The sequence below is a fragment of the Pecten maximus genome, chromosome 11, assembly GCF_902652985.1.
Source record: "Pecten maximus chromosome 11, xPecMax1.1, whole genome shotgun sequence".
Taxonomy (NCBI): Eukaryota; Metazoa; Mollusca; class Bivalvia; order Pectinida; family Pectinidae; genus Pecten; species Pecten maximus.
In genome coordinates this window covers 38,165,558-38,183,779 of record NC_047025.1, presented here as the reverse complement: position 1 = coordinate 38,183,779, position 18,222 = coordinate 38,165,558, and the positions used below count along the sequence as shown (strand labels likewise).

At 39.2% G+C, this 18,222-nt stretch overlaps 1 protein-coding gene across 1 annotated transcript; it reads left to right on the top strand.

Moving 5' to 3' along the window:
- Nucleotides 1-548: 548 nt before the first annotated feature.
- Nucleotides 549-14,473, top strand: LOC117337836 (zinc finger protein 84-like). Its single transcript, XM_033898962.1, has 9 exons — nt 549-620; nt 1,249-1,396; nt 1,677-3,718; nt 4,281-4,499; nt 4,675-4,826; nt 7,191-7,267; nt 8,653-8,733; nt 8,966-9,063; nt 12,547-14,473. The coding sequence occupies exons 3-9, from the start codon at nt 1,718-1,720 to the stop codon at nt 12,841-12,843; spliced, it is 2,925 nt and encodes a 974-aa protein (XP_033754853.1). The 5' UTR covers nt 549-620; nt 1,249-1,396; nt 1,677-1,717; the 3' UTR covers nt 12,844-14,473.
- The last annotated feature ends 3,749 nt before the right edge of the window (nt 14,474-18,222 follow it).

The window sequence follows — 18,222 nt, the reverse complement described above, 5'->3', positions numbered from 1 at the left end:
ATATCAAGATACTAATAGTTCCGTAATAATGTGACAAAATGTCAATTAACACATGGACTCGGCTACATTCCCCGGTGTGGTATCAATACACGTGTATAGTAATCTCTGATACATCAATCACATTCCTTCGTTAGTACACATTCGGACTTATTGTTGTGTGGTGTTTGTTTACAAGTGGGACAAAGGCTCGTCTTGTCAACAAGAACATGCTGTCTATAAAAGGGCCTGCAGCTTCTTGGCTAGATTTTGATCAACTGATAGGTATCAACCTTGCGAAATAGACATTAATTATGTCTAAAATCATTTATTTCATCATGATCGTCGTCGTCGTTACTGTTTTTTCTTTTTATCTGTAAACTACCAGGTTTTTTTTCATTTATGCGGAAAACCGCGCGGTTCGTCAGTTATTTCAGACATATTGCACACAAAACCATCATCTTCCGGAATTATTGCTCCGGAAATTAGGCTAACCCCTTTACAGTCATGGTTTTATCGATGCTTCACTTTTTTTGTCTTCTAATGAAAACATTTTAAAGATTATGATTTGGCTGGAGATTTTGTGCTGCTGTTCTCTGAATCTTGAGTCCAGATGAAAACTTCATGGATCAAACTATTGACAGGTATCCTGGTGTTTATATTTGCCTAACTGACGGGCAGATAGACGCTTTCAAGCATGCTTCAATAAATCATCTATCACATACAGCAAATTTGGCAGCGTCACAAACGTTTGCACTGGTTCAGTGGTTGTTGCTGCTGACTTAGATCGGCCCACTTATTAATAAATTAGGTGACAGTTCACCAGACTGAGTTCTATTGTTCATACATCATCTCGTATCATGATTATGACCCTGGAATTTCTATTGTTATCCCCTCCCAGTAGGTCCTGTACGAGGAGAGTTGTTCATGGAATATATTGCATATATATAACAGTGTATTCAGTAATACCAAACAAATGTGTGGCTAATTATAAATATTTTGATATTTTTCACGAATGCGTAGCACGAGTGAAAAATATCAAAATATCAGCCACACCCATGAAATATATTTGGCATTAATGAAGATACTGTTAGATATTCTGTTTATTATATTCCTTAACGAAATATACTGAGGCAACTCAATTTCTCAAAGAATTCATTGTGGTCCCCTGTCAACGGCTCACAAATTTATGCCAAATCATGACGTTATGTATTCTGTCTTGCGTTAGGACATCATATAATATTATCATCATCGTAATATATTCTATTACAGATTTGGTACCACTTCCCACTCTAAGTGAAAGCTGCAAGAGATAGAGGGCTTACTGTGGTTGTCTTTTGGGGTGAAAACTTTACTGAAACAGGAAGGAATGTAACGGAACTAGACTGGGGTGAACACTGGTGGCCAGTTTGTTCAAATGGTTAGAGCATCTTTCTATAGATACTGATACTGAGTGACTCGGTGAGTCACGATTAGACTATAGTATTTACTTTAACTATCACTTTTCAAAAGCTACATAAAGGTTATGTCAGTTAATCAACATTACTTATTGAAGGAGTGCGTGTATATATATAAATTGTCAAATCATTGAAATTCAAAAATATAAGCCAGAGGCATATAATGATCTGACTATATAGCTATGGGAAATGTTTTAGTTTAATTGACTGATGTAATGTTTCATGTCACATATTATATTACAGGAAAATCTACATGAAATAAAAGTATAAATCGGTTGCACATTATGGAGGAGCGAGTCTGTCCTCTGGAGATAGAGGTGTCAGGGTTCCAATGTGGGTTGATGAGGACACTGTATGAACTGTGGCGACAAGGTCAGCTGTGTGATGCTGTAATACATACAGGCAATGGCAGTATAGAGGCTCATAGAGCAGTGTTATGTGCTGCAAGTCCATACATACACAATATAGAGATGAGTGACAGACAGCAGTATAGAGTGTCACACTATCACCTACCAGTAGGCTGTCTGGAGGATGTTACTGTCATACTCAGATTGTTTTACACAGGAAAGTTTGCTGTTTCACCAGAAAATGTTGAGAACATCATGCAGCTCTGTATGTTTCTACAAGTTGGCGAGGCAGTGGAAGTATGTCAGAGATTCTTCAATGGATGGCATTCTCACAAAGAACAAACTGTTACAAATCTACAGAAAAGTTTATTTTCACAAGAGGATGAACTTAGTGTAAGAGATGGATCATTGATGGGAACTATTCCAGTAGGTATTGGTATTCCAGGCTACCCCCAACTTCCTAATGAATGTCAAGATAATGGCTCTGTTAGAGAAAACTTCAGTCAAGATCAACTTAACATACACCCAGAACAACACCTCTTACATCTTGAAGGAAATCAAGGGGAGACAATGAATATGAAGGATGTACATGATGGTCAAAAATGTGTAACCCAGGAAAATCATACTTCAGCTATAAATGACAGTTCTTTTCATAAAGGTCAAAGTTCAGTTGCTGCTGTTTCTCCCCCAGAGTTAACAGTTCTTGGAGAAGTTCAGAGGTCAAAACATGGTGCATCTCTTAGTGGTCCAGGATCAATGAAAATTCCAGATGATCATGTTGAGGATGCTAAACAATTGTCTCCCAGCTGTCCGTTAACCAGTGATATTGACAATTTGTCAAATTCGTCCTCTATATATACTCACGGGTCTGTCAATTCTGTTGTAAATGAAGAAGTGACAGAGAAAGATACAACAGATACAACAGGAAGTTCTCAATCATCACACAATATTGATGTATTACCGCCAGGTTTAAGTTGTGAAGTAGCAAAGTCTGACTGTAAATTTAATTCAGATCACCTTACGTCACACCACCGCTCTGAAGATTGCAATGATGCAGTTCAAAATAAAAACTGTTTCACCCATTCAAAGTCATCAATGCTTGGCACCTCAGCTTATACAAATGAAGAGCAAAGAAGTTCTCTAGAAGTTAAAGAAGACAAAAAGGGGAACCTTTGTTCTAATTCTAGAAAAAATATCAACAAAATAAAAGTGCAAAAGATAGCTGAAAGTGAAACAAAGCGCTCATGTTCACTTCGCTCTAATTCAAGAACTAAATCTGTAGTGGAAATTTCAAAAAACAGCAAATATATAAGAATACGTAAAGAAGAATTCTCTGTGGATAAAAAGAACCAAGATAAATGTGACCCTAGCAAACACAAAACAAAACATTTAAAATTGTATAACACTGCACAAGTAGCAACTAGAGCTAAGATGAAGAGGGGCAGCAAGACCCCCAGGGAGCAGGATCAGAAAAGGTGGACATGTGCCTTTTGTAAGTTAGTGTTTAATTCAAAGTGGGAACGTGCCAAACACAGGCATCAGATCCACAAACCTGACAGTTATAAATGTGCTGTCTGTAAAGCAGTCTTCTCCTCACCGTCTCAACTCAAGGCTCACAAAGAGCAAGACCACCCCGAGAGGATCAGATGTTTTAAGTGTGAGGATCGCCCAACTTTCTCTACTGTCAGTGAGCTGGAGAATCATCGTAGGAACCAACATGTCAAAGATCAGACCATTAGATGTAGAATATGCAGGGAAATATTTGAAACAAGAGAAGCTAAAAATGACCATGTTAAAACTGTCCATCCATCTGGGAAGAACTGTCCTGAGTGTAATACAAAGTTTGATAACTGGAAGCATCTAGTGGATCACCGTAACCACAAACATAATGTCCCATTTGAAGCCAATAAGTATGAAATATTTCCCTGTGAGATAGAGGTGAGTTTTATATGATATTTTATCAGGTGTAGGTTATCATTTGAGGCCAATAAGTATGAAATGGTCCATGATATTGAGGTCAGTTTTGTTTAGGTGTGGGTTTCATTTGAACATTATTTATTGCCAGTATTGTATATTTTATCAGGTGTAGGTTTCATTATATTTTTTAGTTATTGCCAGTATTGTCAGTTCTACACATCACCTCTCTGTCATTTTACTTAGACAGGAGACCCTGCCCTAAATTTTACCTGTACAAACACCTGTATATAAAGGTCACATGTTGAGAGTCCTGATATGACACAATTCATTGTATATGAACCTCTACTTCAAGGTCACCTGTCTAATGCCACTTTCTGTTTAACTGTAGTTGTTACTGATGATATGTCGAAGCTCAAAGTCAAATATTCTGTCTTGTTACGAGTACAGTAATACTAGTAAACTTCCATATAGCCAGTTTGATAATCCTGTAAATACAGTTACATCAATATTTAGTAACTTTGAAGTTAAACACAGTATAGACTACATGATATCCTCCATTACTTTGCTGATATCTTTATTACAGAACTGTGACTACCAGACAGTGGACAAATACCGGTTTCTGTGCCACAAGCGTGACGTCCATTGTGGTGATCGTACCCATACTTGCCATATATGTAACTCGACTTTTAAGAGCCAGCGTGCCCTGAAGTCTCACCAGGAGGTACACCTGGACCGTGATCAGAGGAATGGCTCTCAGTGTGACCAATGTGGCAAGAAGTTTCTCTCTGTTGCCTACCTCAAGGTAAGTTCTGGAGATGACCTATCTCTATAAATTATAATGAAAAAATCAAAAACATTTAATTATAGAATACATCAATTACATTAATGAAGTTATTAAATAACATTTCTAAATTTCTAAAAATCATTAAGACATTTGAGTATTCATACTGTGTAATAGATCAATGTTATACTTACAGACTCACATTGACACCATGCATAGTACAGAGAAGAAACCGATAAAGAAGCAGTACCTCTGTCACCTGTGTCCTAACAGCTTCAGGGACAAACACTTCTTCCACAGTCACATGCTGCGAGCACACGAGGTGGCGCCCCCTGCTGACCTCAAACTGTATGTAACTGATTAAGTTATTCTGAACCAATTAATGGTCTAGATATGAAGTTAGTCATTAATTAGACTATACCTGTATGAAGGTACTTAATCAATATGTAACACTAAATAAAGTCTTCTTAAACCATCTGATGTACCAGTTACTCTATACTGGTCACTGTGTATCAAAAACCCTGGTACTGGTCTGTATCTACAGTCCAAATACCGGGCACTGGTCTGTATCTACAGTCCAAATACCCAGTACTGGTCTGTATCTACAGTCCAAATACCCAGTACTGGTCTGTATCTACAGTCCAAATACCCAGTACTGGTCTGTATCTACAGTCCAAATACCCAGTACTGGTCTGAATCTACAGTCCAAATACCCAGTACTGGTCTGTATCTACAGTCCAAATACCCAGTACTGGTCTGTATCTACAGTACAAATACCTGGTACTGGTCTGTATCTACAGTCCAAAATACCCAGTACTGGTCTATATCTACAGTCCAAATACCCAGTACTGGTCTATATCTACAGTCCAAATACCCAGTACTGGTCTATATCTACAGTCCAAATACCCAGTACTGGTCTATCTACAGTCCAAATACTCAGTACTGGTCTGTATCTACAGTCCAAATACCCAGTACTGGTCTATCTACAGTCCAAATACTCAGTACTGGTCTGTATCTACAGTCCAAATACCCAGTACTGGTCTGTATCTACAGTCCAAATACCCAGTACTGGTCTGTATCTACAGTCCAAATACCCAGTACTGGTCTATATCTACAGTCCAAATACCCAGTACTGGTCTATATCTACAGTCCAAATACCCAGTACTGGTCTGTATCTACAGTCCAAATACCCAGTACTGGTCTGTATCTACAGTCCAAATACCCAGTACTGGTCTGTATCTACAGTCCAAATAACCAGTACTGGTCTATATCTACAGTCCAAATACCCAGTACTGGTCTGTATCTACAGTCCAAATACCCAGTACTGGTCTATATCTACAGTCCAAATACCCAGTACTGGTCTATATCTACAGTCCAAATACTCAGTACTGGTCTGTATCTACAGTCCAAATACCCAGTACTGGTCTGTATCTACAGTCCAAATACCCGGTACTGGTCTGTATCTACAGTCCAAATACCCAGTACTGGTCTGTATCTACAGTCCAAATACCCAGTACTGGTCTGTATCTACAGTCCAAATACCCAGTACTGGTATGTATATACAGTCCAAATACCCAGTACTGGTCTGTATCTACAGTCCAAATACCCAGTACTGGTCTGTATCTACAGTCCAAATACCCAGTACTGGTCTGTATCTACAGTCCAAATACCCAGTACTGGTCTGTATCTACAGTCCAAATACCCAGTACTGGTCTGTATCTACAGTCCAAATACCCAGTACTGGTCTGTATCTACAGTCCAAATACCCAGTACTGGTCTGTATCTACAGTCCAAATACTCAGTACTGGTCTGTATCTACAGTCCAAATACCCAGAACTGGTCTGTATATATCTACAGTCCAAATACCTGGTACTGGTCTGTATCTACAGTCCAAATACCCAGTACTGGTCTGTATCTACAGTCTAAATACCCAGTACTGGTCTGTATCTACAGTCCAAATACCCAGTACTGGTCTGTATCTACAGTCCAAATACCCAGTACTGGTCTGTATCTACAGTCTAAATACCCAGTACTGGTCTGTATCTACAGTCCAAATACCCAGTACTGGTCCGTATCTACAGTCCAAATATCCAGTACTGGTCTATATCTAGTCAGTGTGTATGGTGTCACTGTGTGTACGGTGTTACTGTGTGTAAGGTGTTACTATGTGTACGGTGTTACTGTGTGTACGGTGTTACTGTGTGTACGGTGTTACTGTGTGTACGGTGTTACTGTTTGTACGGTGTCACTGTGTTTACGGTGTCACTGTGTGTACGGTGTCACTGTGTGTACGGTGTCACTATGTGTATGGTGTCACTGTGTGTACAGTGTCACTGTGTGTACGGTGTTACTGTGTGTACGGTGTTACTGTGTGTACGGTGTCACTGTGTATACGGTGTTACTGTGTGTACGGTGTCACTGTGTGTACGGTGTTACTGTGTGTACGGTGTCACTGTTTGTACGGTGTCACTGTGTGTACGGTGTCACTGTGTGTACGGTGTTACTGTGTGTACGGTGTTACTGTGTGTACGGTGTCACTGTGTGTACGGTGTTACTGTGTGTACGGTGTTACTGTTTGTACGGTGTCACTGTGTGTACGGTGTCACTGTGTGTACGGTGTCACTGTACGGTGTTACTGTGTGTACCGTGTTACTGTGTGTACCGTGTTATTTTTGTACACATATTTATCAGTGTTACCTTTTGTGATTTCAGACACAGATGTACACACTGTGATTTTTTCACAGTTCAGAAGTCACATTTGAGGAAACATATGAGGCACCATTCTACAGGTAAAGATGTACCTTTGTACCTAGATGTACATATGTGTACCTTTGTACCTAGATGTATTACAGATATCAGTGTAGTGATGTACATATGTGTACCTTTGTACCTAGATGTAATACAGGTATCAGTGTAGTGATGTACATATGTGTACCTTTGTACCTAGATGTAATACAGGTATCAGTGTAGTGATGTACATATGTGTACCTTTGTACCTAGATGTACATATGTGTACCTTTGTACCTAGATGTATTACAGATATCAGTGTAGTGATGTACATATGTGTACCTTTGTACCTAGATGTAATACAGGTATCAGTGTAGTGATGTACATATGTGTACCTTTGTACCTAGATGTATTACAGGTATCAGTGTAATGATGTACATATGTATACCTTTGTACCTAGATGTATTACAGGTATCAGTGTAATGATGTACATATGTGTACCTTTGTACCAATAAATGAGAGTCATAACCAATTACCAGCATTATATCATAGACATTAGGGAATGAGAGTTGTGGGACAGACATGGAATGGTGAAATAGAACACTGAAATGGAACACTGAAATAGAACACTGAAATGGAACACTGAAATGGAACATTGAAATTGAACACTGAAATGGAACATTGAAATGGAACACTGAAATGGAACATTGAAATAGAACACTGAAATGGAACACTGAAATGGAACATTGAAATGGAACACTGAAATGGAACATTGAAATAGAACACTGAAATGGAACACTGAAATAGAACATTGAAATAGAACACTGAAATGGAACATTGAAATGGAACACTGAAATGGAACATTGAAATAGAACACTGAAATGGAACACTGAAATGGAACACTGAAATAGAACACTGAAATGGAACATTGAAGATAGAGTTGTAATGTCAGTCCAAAATCCACAATGACGTGGCCATCTTGAAAAATACATCTTAAACTTCTTCTCCAGTTTCACTGGTGCCATTCAGCTGGAAATTAGTGAGGATGTTAAGGAATGGGAGCCAATAAAGTGTTGTTATTTTTCACCCTCGCAAATACTTTGACAAGGCAGCCACGACAGCCATTTTGTAACACAATTGTGCATTCATGGTTTTCTTAACAACACTTATTTCAACTTCTTCTCATGTTCCACCAGTGGCATTCATCTCAAACTTCGTAGCTACAATGATCCTGAGATGGTCCTGACCAAGTGTTGTTGTTTTTCTGGTTGGTCCAAAATCCATGATGGCCGCCATGGTCCAACAGTGCCACTTTACTTGCTTCTGAGTATGTTTACTGCAATAGTACAAGGGTCTTTAGAGTCAGATGACTGTTAAGGCCCATAGGCCTCTTGTTCAAATTAATGTCTTGCATATTATACATTTACAATATTTAATTTTCTTGTAGGAGCTAAAGAATATGAGTGTAACTCTTGTGGAAAGAAGTTTCTCACAGAAGATTGTCTAGGACGACATATACAAAGACATCGTATGTGTATAAATGGCATTACCTGCATAAAGTTTTGGGAGTTAAATACTCTGATAGTAAGGTGAAAGATGACCCAGTTAGGTGTTATACAAAGTGTGATAATCCATTATTCATATACTGAGAAAACTTTAATTTATTTTCCTCTGTTGTCCCTGCTGGGCTCCATTCCTCTACCCTATCAACCAGATGAGCTAAAATTCTATTACATCAACTTTGTAAATTATTTTTTCAGAAATGAAGGATGAGTTCTGTCCTATACCAGGATGTGGCTATTCCACCAAGTACAAAAGTAATCTGAAGAACCACATAGCCCGTATACACACACAGAAGGTACGTATTCACATCCAGAAGGTACGTATACACACCCAGAAGGTACGTATACACACCCAGAAGGTACGTATACACACCCAGAAGGTACGTATACACACCCAGAAGGTACGTATACACACCCGAAAGGTACGTATACACACCCAGAAGGTACGTATACACACCCAGAAGGTACGTATACCACACCAAGAAGGTACGTACACACACCAAGAAGGTACGTACACACACCCAGAAGGTACGTATACACACCCAGAAGGTAGGTATACACACCCAGAAGGTAGGTATACACACCCAGAAGGTAGGTATACACACCCAGAAGGTACGTATACACACCCAGAAGGTAGGTATACACACCCAGAAGGTACGTACACACACCAAGAAGGTACGTACACACACCCAGAAGGTACGTATACACACCCAGAAGGTACGTATACACACCCAGAAGGTACGTATACACACCCAGAAGGTACGTATACCACACCCAGAAGGTACGTATACACACCCAGAAGGTACGTATACACACCCAGAAGGTACGTACACACACCCAGAAGGTACGTATTCACACCCAGAAGGTACATATACACACCCAGAAGGTACGTATACACACTCAGAAGGTACATATACACACCCAGAAGGTACATATACACACCCAGAAGGTACGTATTCACACCCAGAAGGTACATATACACACCCAGAAGGTACATATACACACCCAGAAGGTACGTATTCACACCCAGAAGGTACATATACACACCCAGAAGGTACGTATACACACTCAGAAGGTACATATACACACCCAGAAGGTACATATACACACCCAGAAGGTACATATTCACACCCAGAAGGTACATATACACACCCAGAAGGTACATATACACACCCAGAAGGTAGGTATACACACTCAGAAGGTAGGTATACACACCCAGAAGGTACGTATACACACTCAGAAGGTACGTATACACACTCAGAAGGTACATATACACACCCAGAAGGTACGTATACACACCCAGAAGGTACGTATACACACCCAGAAGGTACGTATACACACCCAGAAGGTACATATACACACCCAGAAGGTACGTATACACACCCAGAAGGTACATATACACACCCAGAAGGTACGTATACACACTCAGAAGGTACGTATACACACTCAGAAGGTACGTATACACACCCAGAAGGTACATATACACACCCAGAAGGTACGTACACACCCCCAGAAGGTACATATACACACCCAGAAGGTACGTATACACACTCAGAAGGTACGTATACACACTCAGAAGGTACGTATACCACACCCAGAAGGTACGTATACACACCCAGAAGGTACGTATACACACCCAGAAGGTACGTATACACACCCAGAAGGTACGTATACACACCCAGAAGGTATGTATACACACCCAGAAAGTATAGTCAATCAGGACTGATCATTGTGTATCTCTCAGCCATTTTTTGTTTGTCACTTTGGTTTCTGGAGACGACTTCAGAATACAGAACATTTTACATAGATATACAGAACTATAATATGTAGTTGTTAAAATAAGTTCATAGGGTCAAGGTCCCCTAATGATAGGACAGGGGATTAGATATACTGTTAATTGAAGGTGACATTTTATTGGTCACAAACATGTAACAGGAGACACAGCCCTGGCTGACTGAATAATTTTGAGATTTTGCATTCAAATAAAATTTGTTTTTTACTTATATGTTTTTATTAGCTCACCTGCCCGAAGGGCAAGTGAGCTTATGCCGTGGCGTGCCGTCCGTTGTCCGTCCGTCCGGCCGTCTGTCCGGCGTCAACTTTTCCATTCAAGCAACTTCTTCTCAATAACCAAAAGGCCCAGAGACCTAATATTGGGCCTGTAGCATGCTTGGGTGAAGGGCTACCAAGTTTGTTCAAATTAATAAAGTTGAGCTTCATTCAAGGTCACAGGGGTCAAAAAGGCTAAAATCTTTAAACAACTTCTTCTCAATAACCAAGAGTTCCAGGGAGTTGATATTAGGGCTGTAGCATGCTGGGGCAAGGGCTACCAAGTTTGTTCAAACGAATGACCTTGACCTTCATTCAAGGTCACTGGGGTCAAATATGCTAAACAAAATTTAAACGACTTCTTCTAAATAACCAAAATACCCAGGGAGTTGATATTGGTCTGTAGCATGCTGGGGTGAAGGGCTCCCAAGTTTGTTCAAATGAATGACCTTGACCTTCATTCAAGGTCACGTCATTTTTGATTTTAAAATATTTTATTCTATAAAAACAGGGTTGATCGGGCAGCAAGGGGTTGAATGGTACAGACATTGAAGCCCTTGCACATTCTATTCAAGCAAAGGGGCTGAAAGGCTAAAATCTTTACCAACTTGTTAATAGAAAGAGACGCAATTGATAGGTTGTTCACAGGACAAATACCAGTATTAGGCACTCATCAATCCTGGTAGGTCTGTAATCTCATCCAAATACCTCGTTGTCTTTACTAAATCCAAATCCGTTCTGGTCTGTATAATGTACACAAATATAAGTTACGCGAGAGTAACTATAGTCAAATAATCATACTGGCCAATCTAGCAGTCACACATCAAAACATGTCACTATTATCGTTGTTCGTGTAAACACAATGATGAACATTCTCATGTCAAGCTTTCCTTCTCTAGGTTCTTGTCTTTCAAATCACTCTGAATAGTCAATTTCATGTAGAAAACATTATATGTACTTAGCATGCTTTCAAATAACTGCAGGATCCATATATGAACAGATCACTGCATTGCAGGCGAGCGATTCAGGGCCCATTGGGCCCTTGTTCAGATTAATATTTAATTTAAATTTTATTAGGTCACCTGAGACAAAGACCCTGGGTCTCACGTTTGCCCTGGGAGGTGGTTAACTTGGCTATATATTGAAACCACATTTTTGATTATCATTTGTTTGATTTCTATTGGAATTCATTATAACTTGGTCAAAATTATCAGAACAGGATGACAATTTGTTGGTATACACATGTTGGCCCTGACTGACCCCCAGGGGCTGATGGGTGGAGTCAAAAAGGGTCAGATTAACTGAAATTTCAAAAATCTTCTTCTCCAAACCCAAATATGGTATAATCAAATACTCTTCATAGATGGAAGGATCTTAAAGTGTTTTGCCAAAATTGTGAATTTCATGAACCTGGAGTCTCATGTTTGTCCCTAGGGAGGAGGTAAACTTTATTATAGTTTATATAGGGAAATCACATATTTGACTATCATTTGTTGGATTTCTTTTGAAATTGATTTGTTAGAATTAGCAGTTTTGGAAGGCAGTTTGATTGTATGCAAATGATGGCCCGACTGAACTCCTGGGCTAATGGGCGCTGATGAGCCGGGGGTCAAAAAGGGTCAAGTTAAGTGAATTATTTCCTAACTCAGGTGACTATTAAGGCCTATTGGCCTCTTGTTGACGTACTTAACTTATTCGGGACGTAGATTTAAACTTTCTTTCATCCACAGGATCTGAAACCATTCCTTTGTCCGTATTGTGACTACAGATGTAAGGAGAAGGGTAATCTTAACAAACACATCACAGGTAAACACAAGATGGAGGTGGTCACAGTGGCCAAACTCAGGAAAAATGCCATCAAAACAGGCACAGGCTACCCTAACTTTGTCACAATGTCTAACACTGCTTCAGCCTACTCGGACGAGGAAAATGTGGCAACCCCAGTGAACCTTGGGCCGAATGTGTCGTCTTCCTGTCATCAGTACCAAATGGACTATGGTATGCAGGTCTATAATGGTTCCGTGTAACACAGAGGTGACAAGTCTAGTCTTCAGTAACTAATTTGTCTTGGGGGCTGTCTTGAAAATCGACATTAGTCTATTTCAATTCAATTTGGCCTTGTAGTTCAACATATTTGAATTTTACCCCCAATTCAGATTTATATTCCAACTTGTACAACCCTGCACCTATGGGGATTCCCCAGGGGCTTCGGGTATCACTATGGATTGGAAATTACCAAGTTAATTCCCAATGTAACTTAAGGAATAATCCTACAAAGTAGCCCCTAAGAATGCCAAAGAGTGTTGATATATGAAAGTTGGGTTGTTCAATAAATGTAACTTTATCTCTAATGTGACTTGTGTTATTGTAGAACATTTAAATTTTGTGTTAATTCAAGTTTATACAAGCACATGTCCTCTACAATCTTGAGTTTCTTTAACTCCAAATCCAACTGTCAAATTATAATAAACAATGTATGTTGTTGTTATGAGGTCCTATGGGGCCTATGATGCATCTGTCATATATCTCGGAGCCTGTCATTTATATGCCTCCTGCGATATATCCACATACTGTGTATTTAGTACCATGACTCTAAACAAATGGTGACAATATGACAAGGTTTTACTCGCGATGTTTATCTCAGGAATAGTATGTGTGCATGTCTAGTCAGATTCCTTGTGTCAAAGCCTTATATAACCGACCACTGTGAAGTTACCTGGGGTATCAGACCTTGTAAGGAGTTGATATTTTATTTTGGTGCTATACAGCTTATTGTTATTTGAACTGTTAGTTATATGTAAACAGATTACATGTCATGATGTGCATTTATTTCTGTTTATTGCTTTTACACACAGTTCTTACAGAATTACACAAAATAACATTTTGTTTCATGGAGTAATAAATCATGAGCACTTGAATTACAAAGCCTTTTTACAGCTTGATAATTTTGGATAGTAATTGTTGTGTTTGTAAAACTCTATGCAGTGTGTAAAAGGATACATTAAATGGCTATTGTATTTGTATGCGATTCACATTAATTTTGTTTGTTTTGAAATTATTTTGAATAATTTTTTCTGACAGTTATGAATTTTTTTTTTCTGAGCTATTTTAGAAGTCATTTATCTTCACAAATTTATGTGCTTTATATTTAGTTGATGACTTTACCTGATATACAAATGTACTACTATGTTTTGATATACAAATGTACTAGTATGTTTTGATATACAAATGTACTAGTATATTTTGATATACAAATGTACTAGTATATTTTGATATACAAATGTACTACTATGTTTTGATATGCAAATGTACTAGTATGTTTTGATATACAAATGTACTAGTATGTTTTGATATACAAATGTACTAGTATGTTTTGATATACAAATGTACTAGTATGTTTTGATATACAAATGTACTAGACTATGTTTTGATATACAAATGTACTAGTATGTTTTGATATACAAATGTACTAGTATGTTTTGATATACAAATGTACTAGTATGTTTTGATATACAAATGTATTAGGATGTTTTGATATACAAATGTACTAGGATGTTTAACCATAACATTGTAACAGGAGAGACGACTTGTCATACATATATATGCCAAACTTTGCCTTTGTTACAGATACTTTGAATAAAAGGTGTAAACTATAAATACATGTGTATAATTGTCTTTGTTGTCTGAACAAGAGATCCTTCTGGATACCTTCTTCATTGGATCCATGTACAACTCATCTGTTCTCTACTTTCCCATATTTTCTCTTCCTTTCTTAATCATTTGGAAACTGGGGGAATTTACCATATTTTCCCTTCTTTTCTTAATCATTTGGAAACTGGGGGTATTTATATCAGAAATCTGAGAAAACTCAATAAGGATCTTTCTCAAAAATAGCAATAGCAAATTTCAACTCAAAATACATGATGACTCCTGATGACCATATAACAAATTTTAACTCTCCAAGTACATGATGACTCCTGATGACCATATAACAAATTTTAACTCTCCAAATACATGATGACTCCTGATGACCATATAACAAATTTTAACTCTCCAAATACATGATGACTCCTGATGACCATATAACAAATTTTAACTCTCCAAGTACATGATGACTCCTGATGACCATATAACAAATTTTAACTCTCCAAATACATGATGACTCCTGATCACCATATAACAAATTTTAACTCTCCAAATACATGACTCCTGTCAGCCATTTTGTTTTCTGGATCAGACTCAAAACTGAATAGGCACAATTAGGGACCAAGGAGAACCTATGTGTGAAGTTTGGGAAATATTCCTTCACTACTTTTCCAGAAATAGTGATATCAAGAATTGTTTTCTGACGGACAACAGACCACAGATGCAGGGTGATTTGAATAGCCCACCATCTGGTGATAAATAAAAAGTATAAACTATCAATATTATTGCATTTGAAGCCTTATACACAATTGTATGATGTGTCTAATAGAGGTAACACCAATGAGTGTTGGGTGGATATGATATTCATTTCAAAGATTACAAATTTTAGCAAGTGCATTTTGTAATCAAATGAATACCACAAGTGGTGTGATAATGTTCTCATTAAATACAGTTTAGTACCACAAGTGGTGTGGTCTGTGACATAGTAATAGTTATGAGAAAACTGCAGAATTGTGTTCTGGTTTCTAATACCAGTCTCCTTGTGACATTGTGGTAGCATACATCCTTAAGTCTCCTTGTGACAATGTGGTAGCATACACCCTTAAGTCTCCTTGTGACAGTGTGGTGGCATACATCCTTAAGTCTCCTTGTGACAGTGTGGTGGCATACATTCTTAAGTCTCCTTGTGACAGTGTGGTAGCATACATCCTTAAGTCTCCTTGTGACAGTGTGGTAGCATACATCCTTAAGTCTCCTTGTGACAGTGTGGTAGCATACATCCTTAAGTCTCCCTTGTCACAGTGTGGTAGCATACATCCTTAAGTCTCCTTGTGACAGTGTGGTGGCATACATTCTTAAGTCTCCTTGTGACAGTGTGGTAGCATACATTCTTAAGTCTCCTTGTTGCAGTGTGGTGGCATACATCCTTAAGTCTCCTTGTTGCAGTGTGGTAGCATACATCCTTAAGTCTCCTTGTCACAGTGTGGTAGCATACATCCTTAAGTCTCCTTGTCACAGTGTGGTAGCATACATCCTTAAGTCTCCTTGTCACAGTGTGGTAGCATACATCCTTAAGTCTCCTTGTCACAGTGTGGTAGCATACATCCTTAAGTCTGCTTGTCACAGTGTGGTAGCATACATCCTTAAGTCTCCTTGTGACAGTGTGGTAGCATACATCCTTAAGTCTCCCTTGTGACAGTGTGGTGGTATACATCCTTAAGTCTCCTTGTCACAGTGTGGTGGCATACATTCCTTAAGTCTCCTTGTCACAGTGTGGTGGCATACATCCTTAAGTCTCCTTGTGACAGTGTGGTAGCATACATCCTTAAGTCTCCCTTGTCACAGTGTGGTAGCATACATCCTTAAGTCTCCTTGTGACAGTGTGGTAGCATACATCCTTAAGTCTCCTTGTGACAGTGTGGTAGCATACATCCTTAAGTCTCCTTGTGACAGTGTGGTGGCATACATCCTTAAGTCTCCTTGTGACAGTGTGGTGGCATACATCCTTAAGTCTCCTTGTGACAGTGTGGTGGCATACATCCTTAAGTCTCCTTGTGACAGTGTGGTGGTATACATCCTTAAGTCTCCTTGTCACAGTGTGGTAGCATACATCCTTAAGTCTCCTTGTCACAGTGTGGTGGCATACATCCGTAAGTCTCCCTTGTGACAGTGTGGTGGTATACATCCTTAAGTCTCCTTGTCACAGTGTGGTAGCATACATCCTTAAGTCTCCTTGTGACAGTGTGGTAGCATACATTCTTAAGTCTCCTTGTGACAGTGTGGTGGCATACATTCTTAAGTCTCCTTGTCACAGTGTGGTGGCATACATTCTTAAGTCTCCTTGTGACAGTGTGGTAGCATACATCCTTAAGTCTCCTTGTGACAGTGTGGTGGCATACATTCTTAATTCTCCTTGTGACAGTGTGGTAGCATACATCCTTAAGTCTCCTTGTCACAGTGTGGTAGCATACATCCTTAAGTCTCCTTGTCACAGTGTGGTAGCATACATCCTTAAGTCTCCTTGTGACAGTGTGGTAGCATACATCCTTAAGTCTCCTTGTGACAGTGTGGTGGCATACATCCTTAAGTCTCCTTGTGACAGTGTGGTGGCATACATCCTTAAGTCTCCTTGTGACAGTGTGGTGGCATACATCCTTAAGTCTCCTTGTGACAGTGTGGTGGTATACATCCTTAAGTCTCCTTGTCACAGTGTGGTGGCATACATCCTTAAGTCTCCTTGTCACAGTGTGGTGGCATACATCCGTAAGTCTCCCTTGTGACAGTGTGGTGGTATACATCCTTAAGTCTCCTTGTCACAGTGTGGTAGCATACATCCTTAAGTCTCCTTGTGACAGTGTGGTAGCATACATTCTTAAGTCTCCTTGTGACAGTGTGGTGGCATACATTCTTAAGTCTCCTTGTCACAGTGTGGTGGCATACATTCTTAAGTCTCCTTGTGACAGTGTGGTAGCATACATCCTTAAGTCTCCTTGTGACAGTGTGGTGGCATACATTCTTAATTCTCCTTGTGACAGTGTGGTAGCATACATTCTTAAGTCTCCTTGTGACAGTCTGGAAGCATACATCCTTATATTTCCTTACGATATTGTGGTAGCATACATCCTTAAGTCTCCTTGTGACAGTGTGGTGGCATACATCCTTAAATCTCCTTGTGACAGTGTGGTGGCATACATTCTTAGTTTCCTTGTCACAGTGTGGTGGCATACATCCTTAAATCTCCTTGTGACAGTGTGGTGGCATACATTCTTAAGTCTCCTTGTGACTGTGGTAGCATACACCCTTAAGTCTCCTTGTTGCAGTGTGGTGGCATACATTCTTAGTCTCCTTGTGACAGTGTGGTAGCATACATCCTTAAGTCTCCTTGTCACAGTGTGGTAGCATACATCCTTAAGTCTCCATGTCACAGTGTGGTAGCATACATCCTTAAGTCTTCTTGTGACAGTGTGGTGGCATACATTCTTAAGTCTCTTTGTTGCAGTGTGGTAGCATACATCCTTAAGTCACAGTAAGGAAGCATTTATCCTAGAATACACTTGATAAAAACACCTTTAAGATGAATATATGCAGTGACCATTGGGTTGTTGTGGCTTGTGACAAGTGTGTACAAGTGTGTACAAGTGTGGGAGGACAGCGACTAATAATACTGTAACAAAGTACATACTATAACGAGTAATCATTATTGTTACAATCTCTGAAATCTGTTGATCATGGAAACAATACCTAGTGCGACAAGGGAGGAT

What these genes read in the sequence shown, in the direction of transcription:
- LOC117337836 (XM_033898962.1), top strand. Translation starts at nt 1,718, where the DNA reads ATGGAGGAGCGAGTCTGTCCTCTGGAGATAGAGGTGTCAGGGTTCCAA. An exon ending in CCCCCTGCTGACCTCAAACT is followed by an intron (nt 4,827 to 7,190) that starts GTATGTAACTGA and finishes TTGTGATTTCAG; the next exon opens with ACACAGATGTACACACTGTG. An exon ending in CCCGTATACACACACAGAAG is followed by an intron (nt 9,064 to 12,546) that starts GTACGTATTCAC and finishes TTTCATCCACAG; the next exon opens with GATCTGAAACCATTCCTTTG.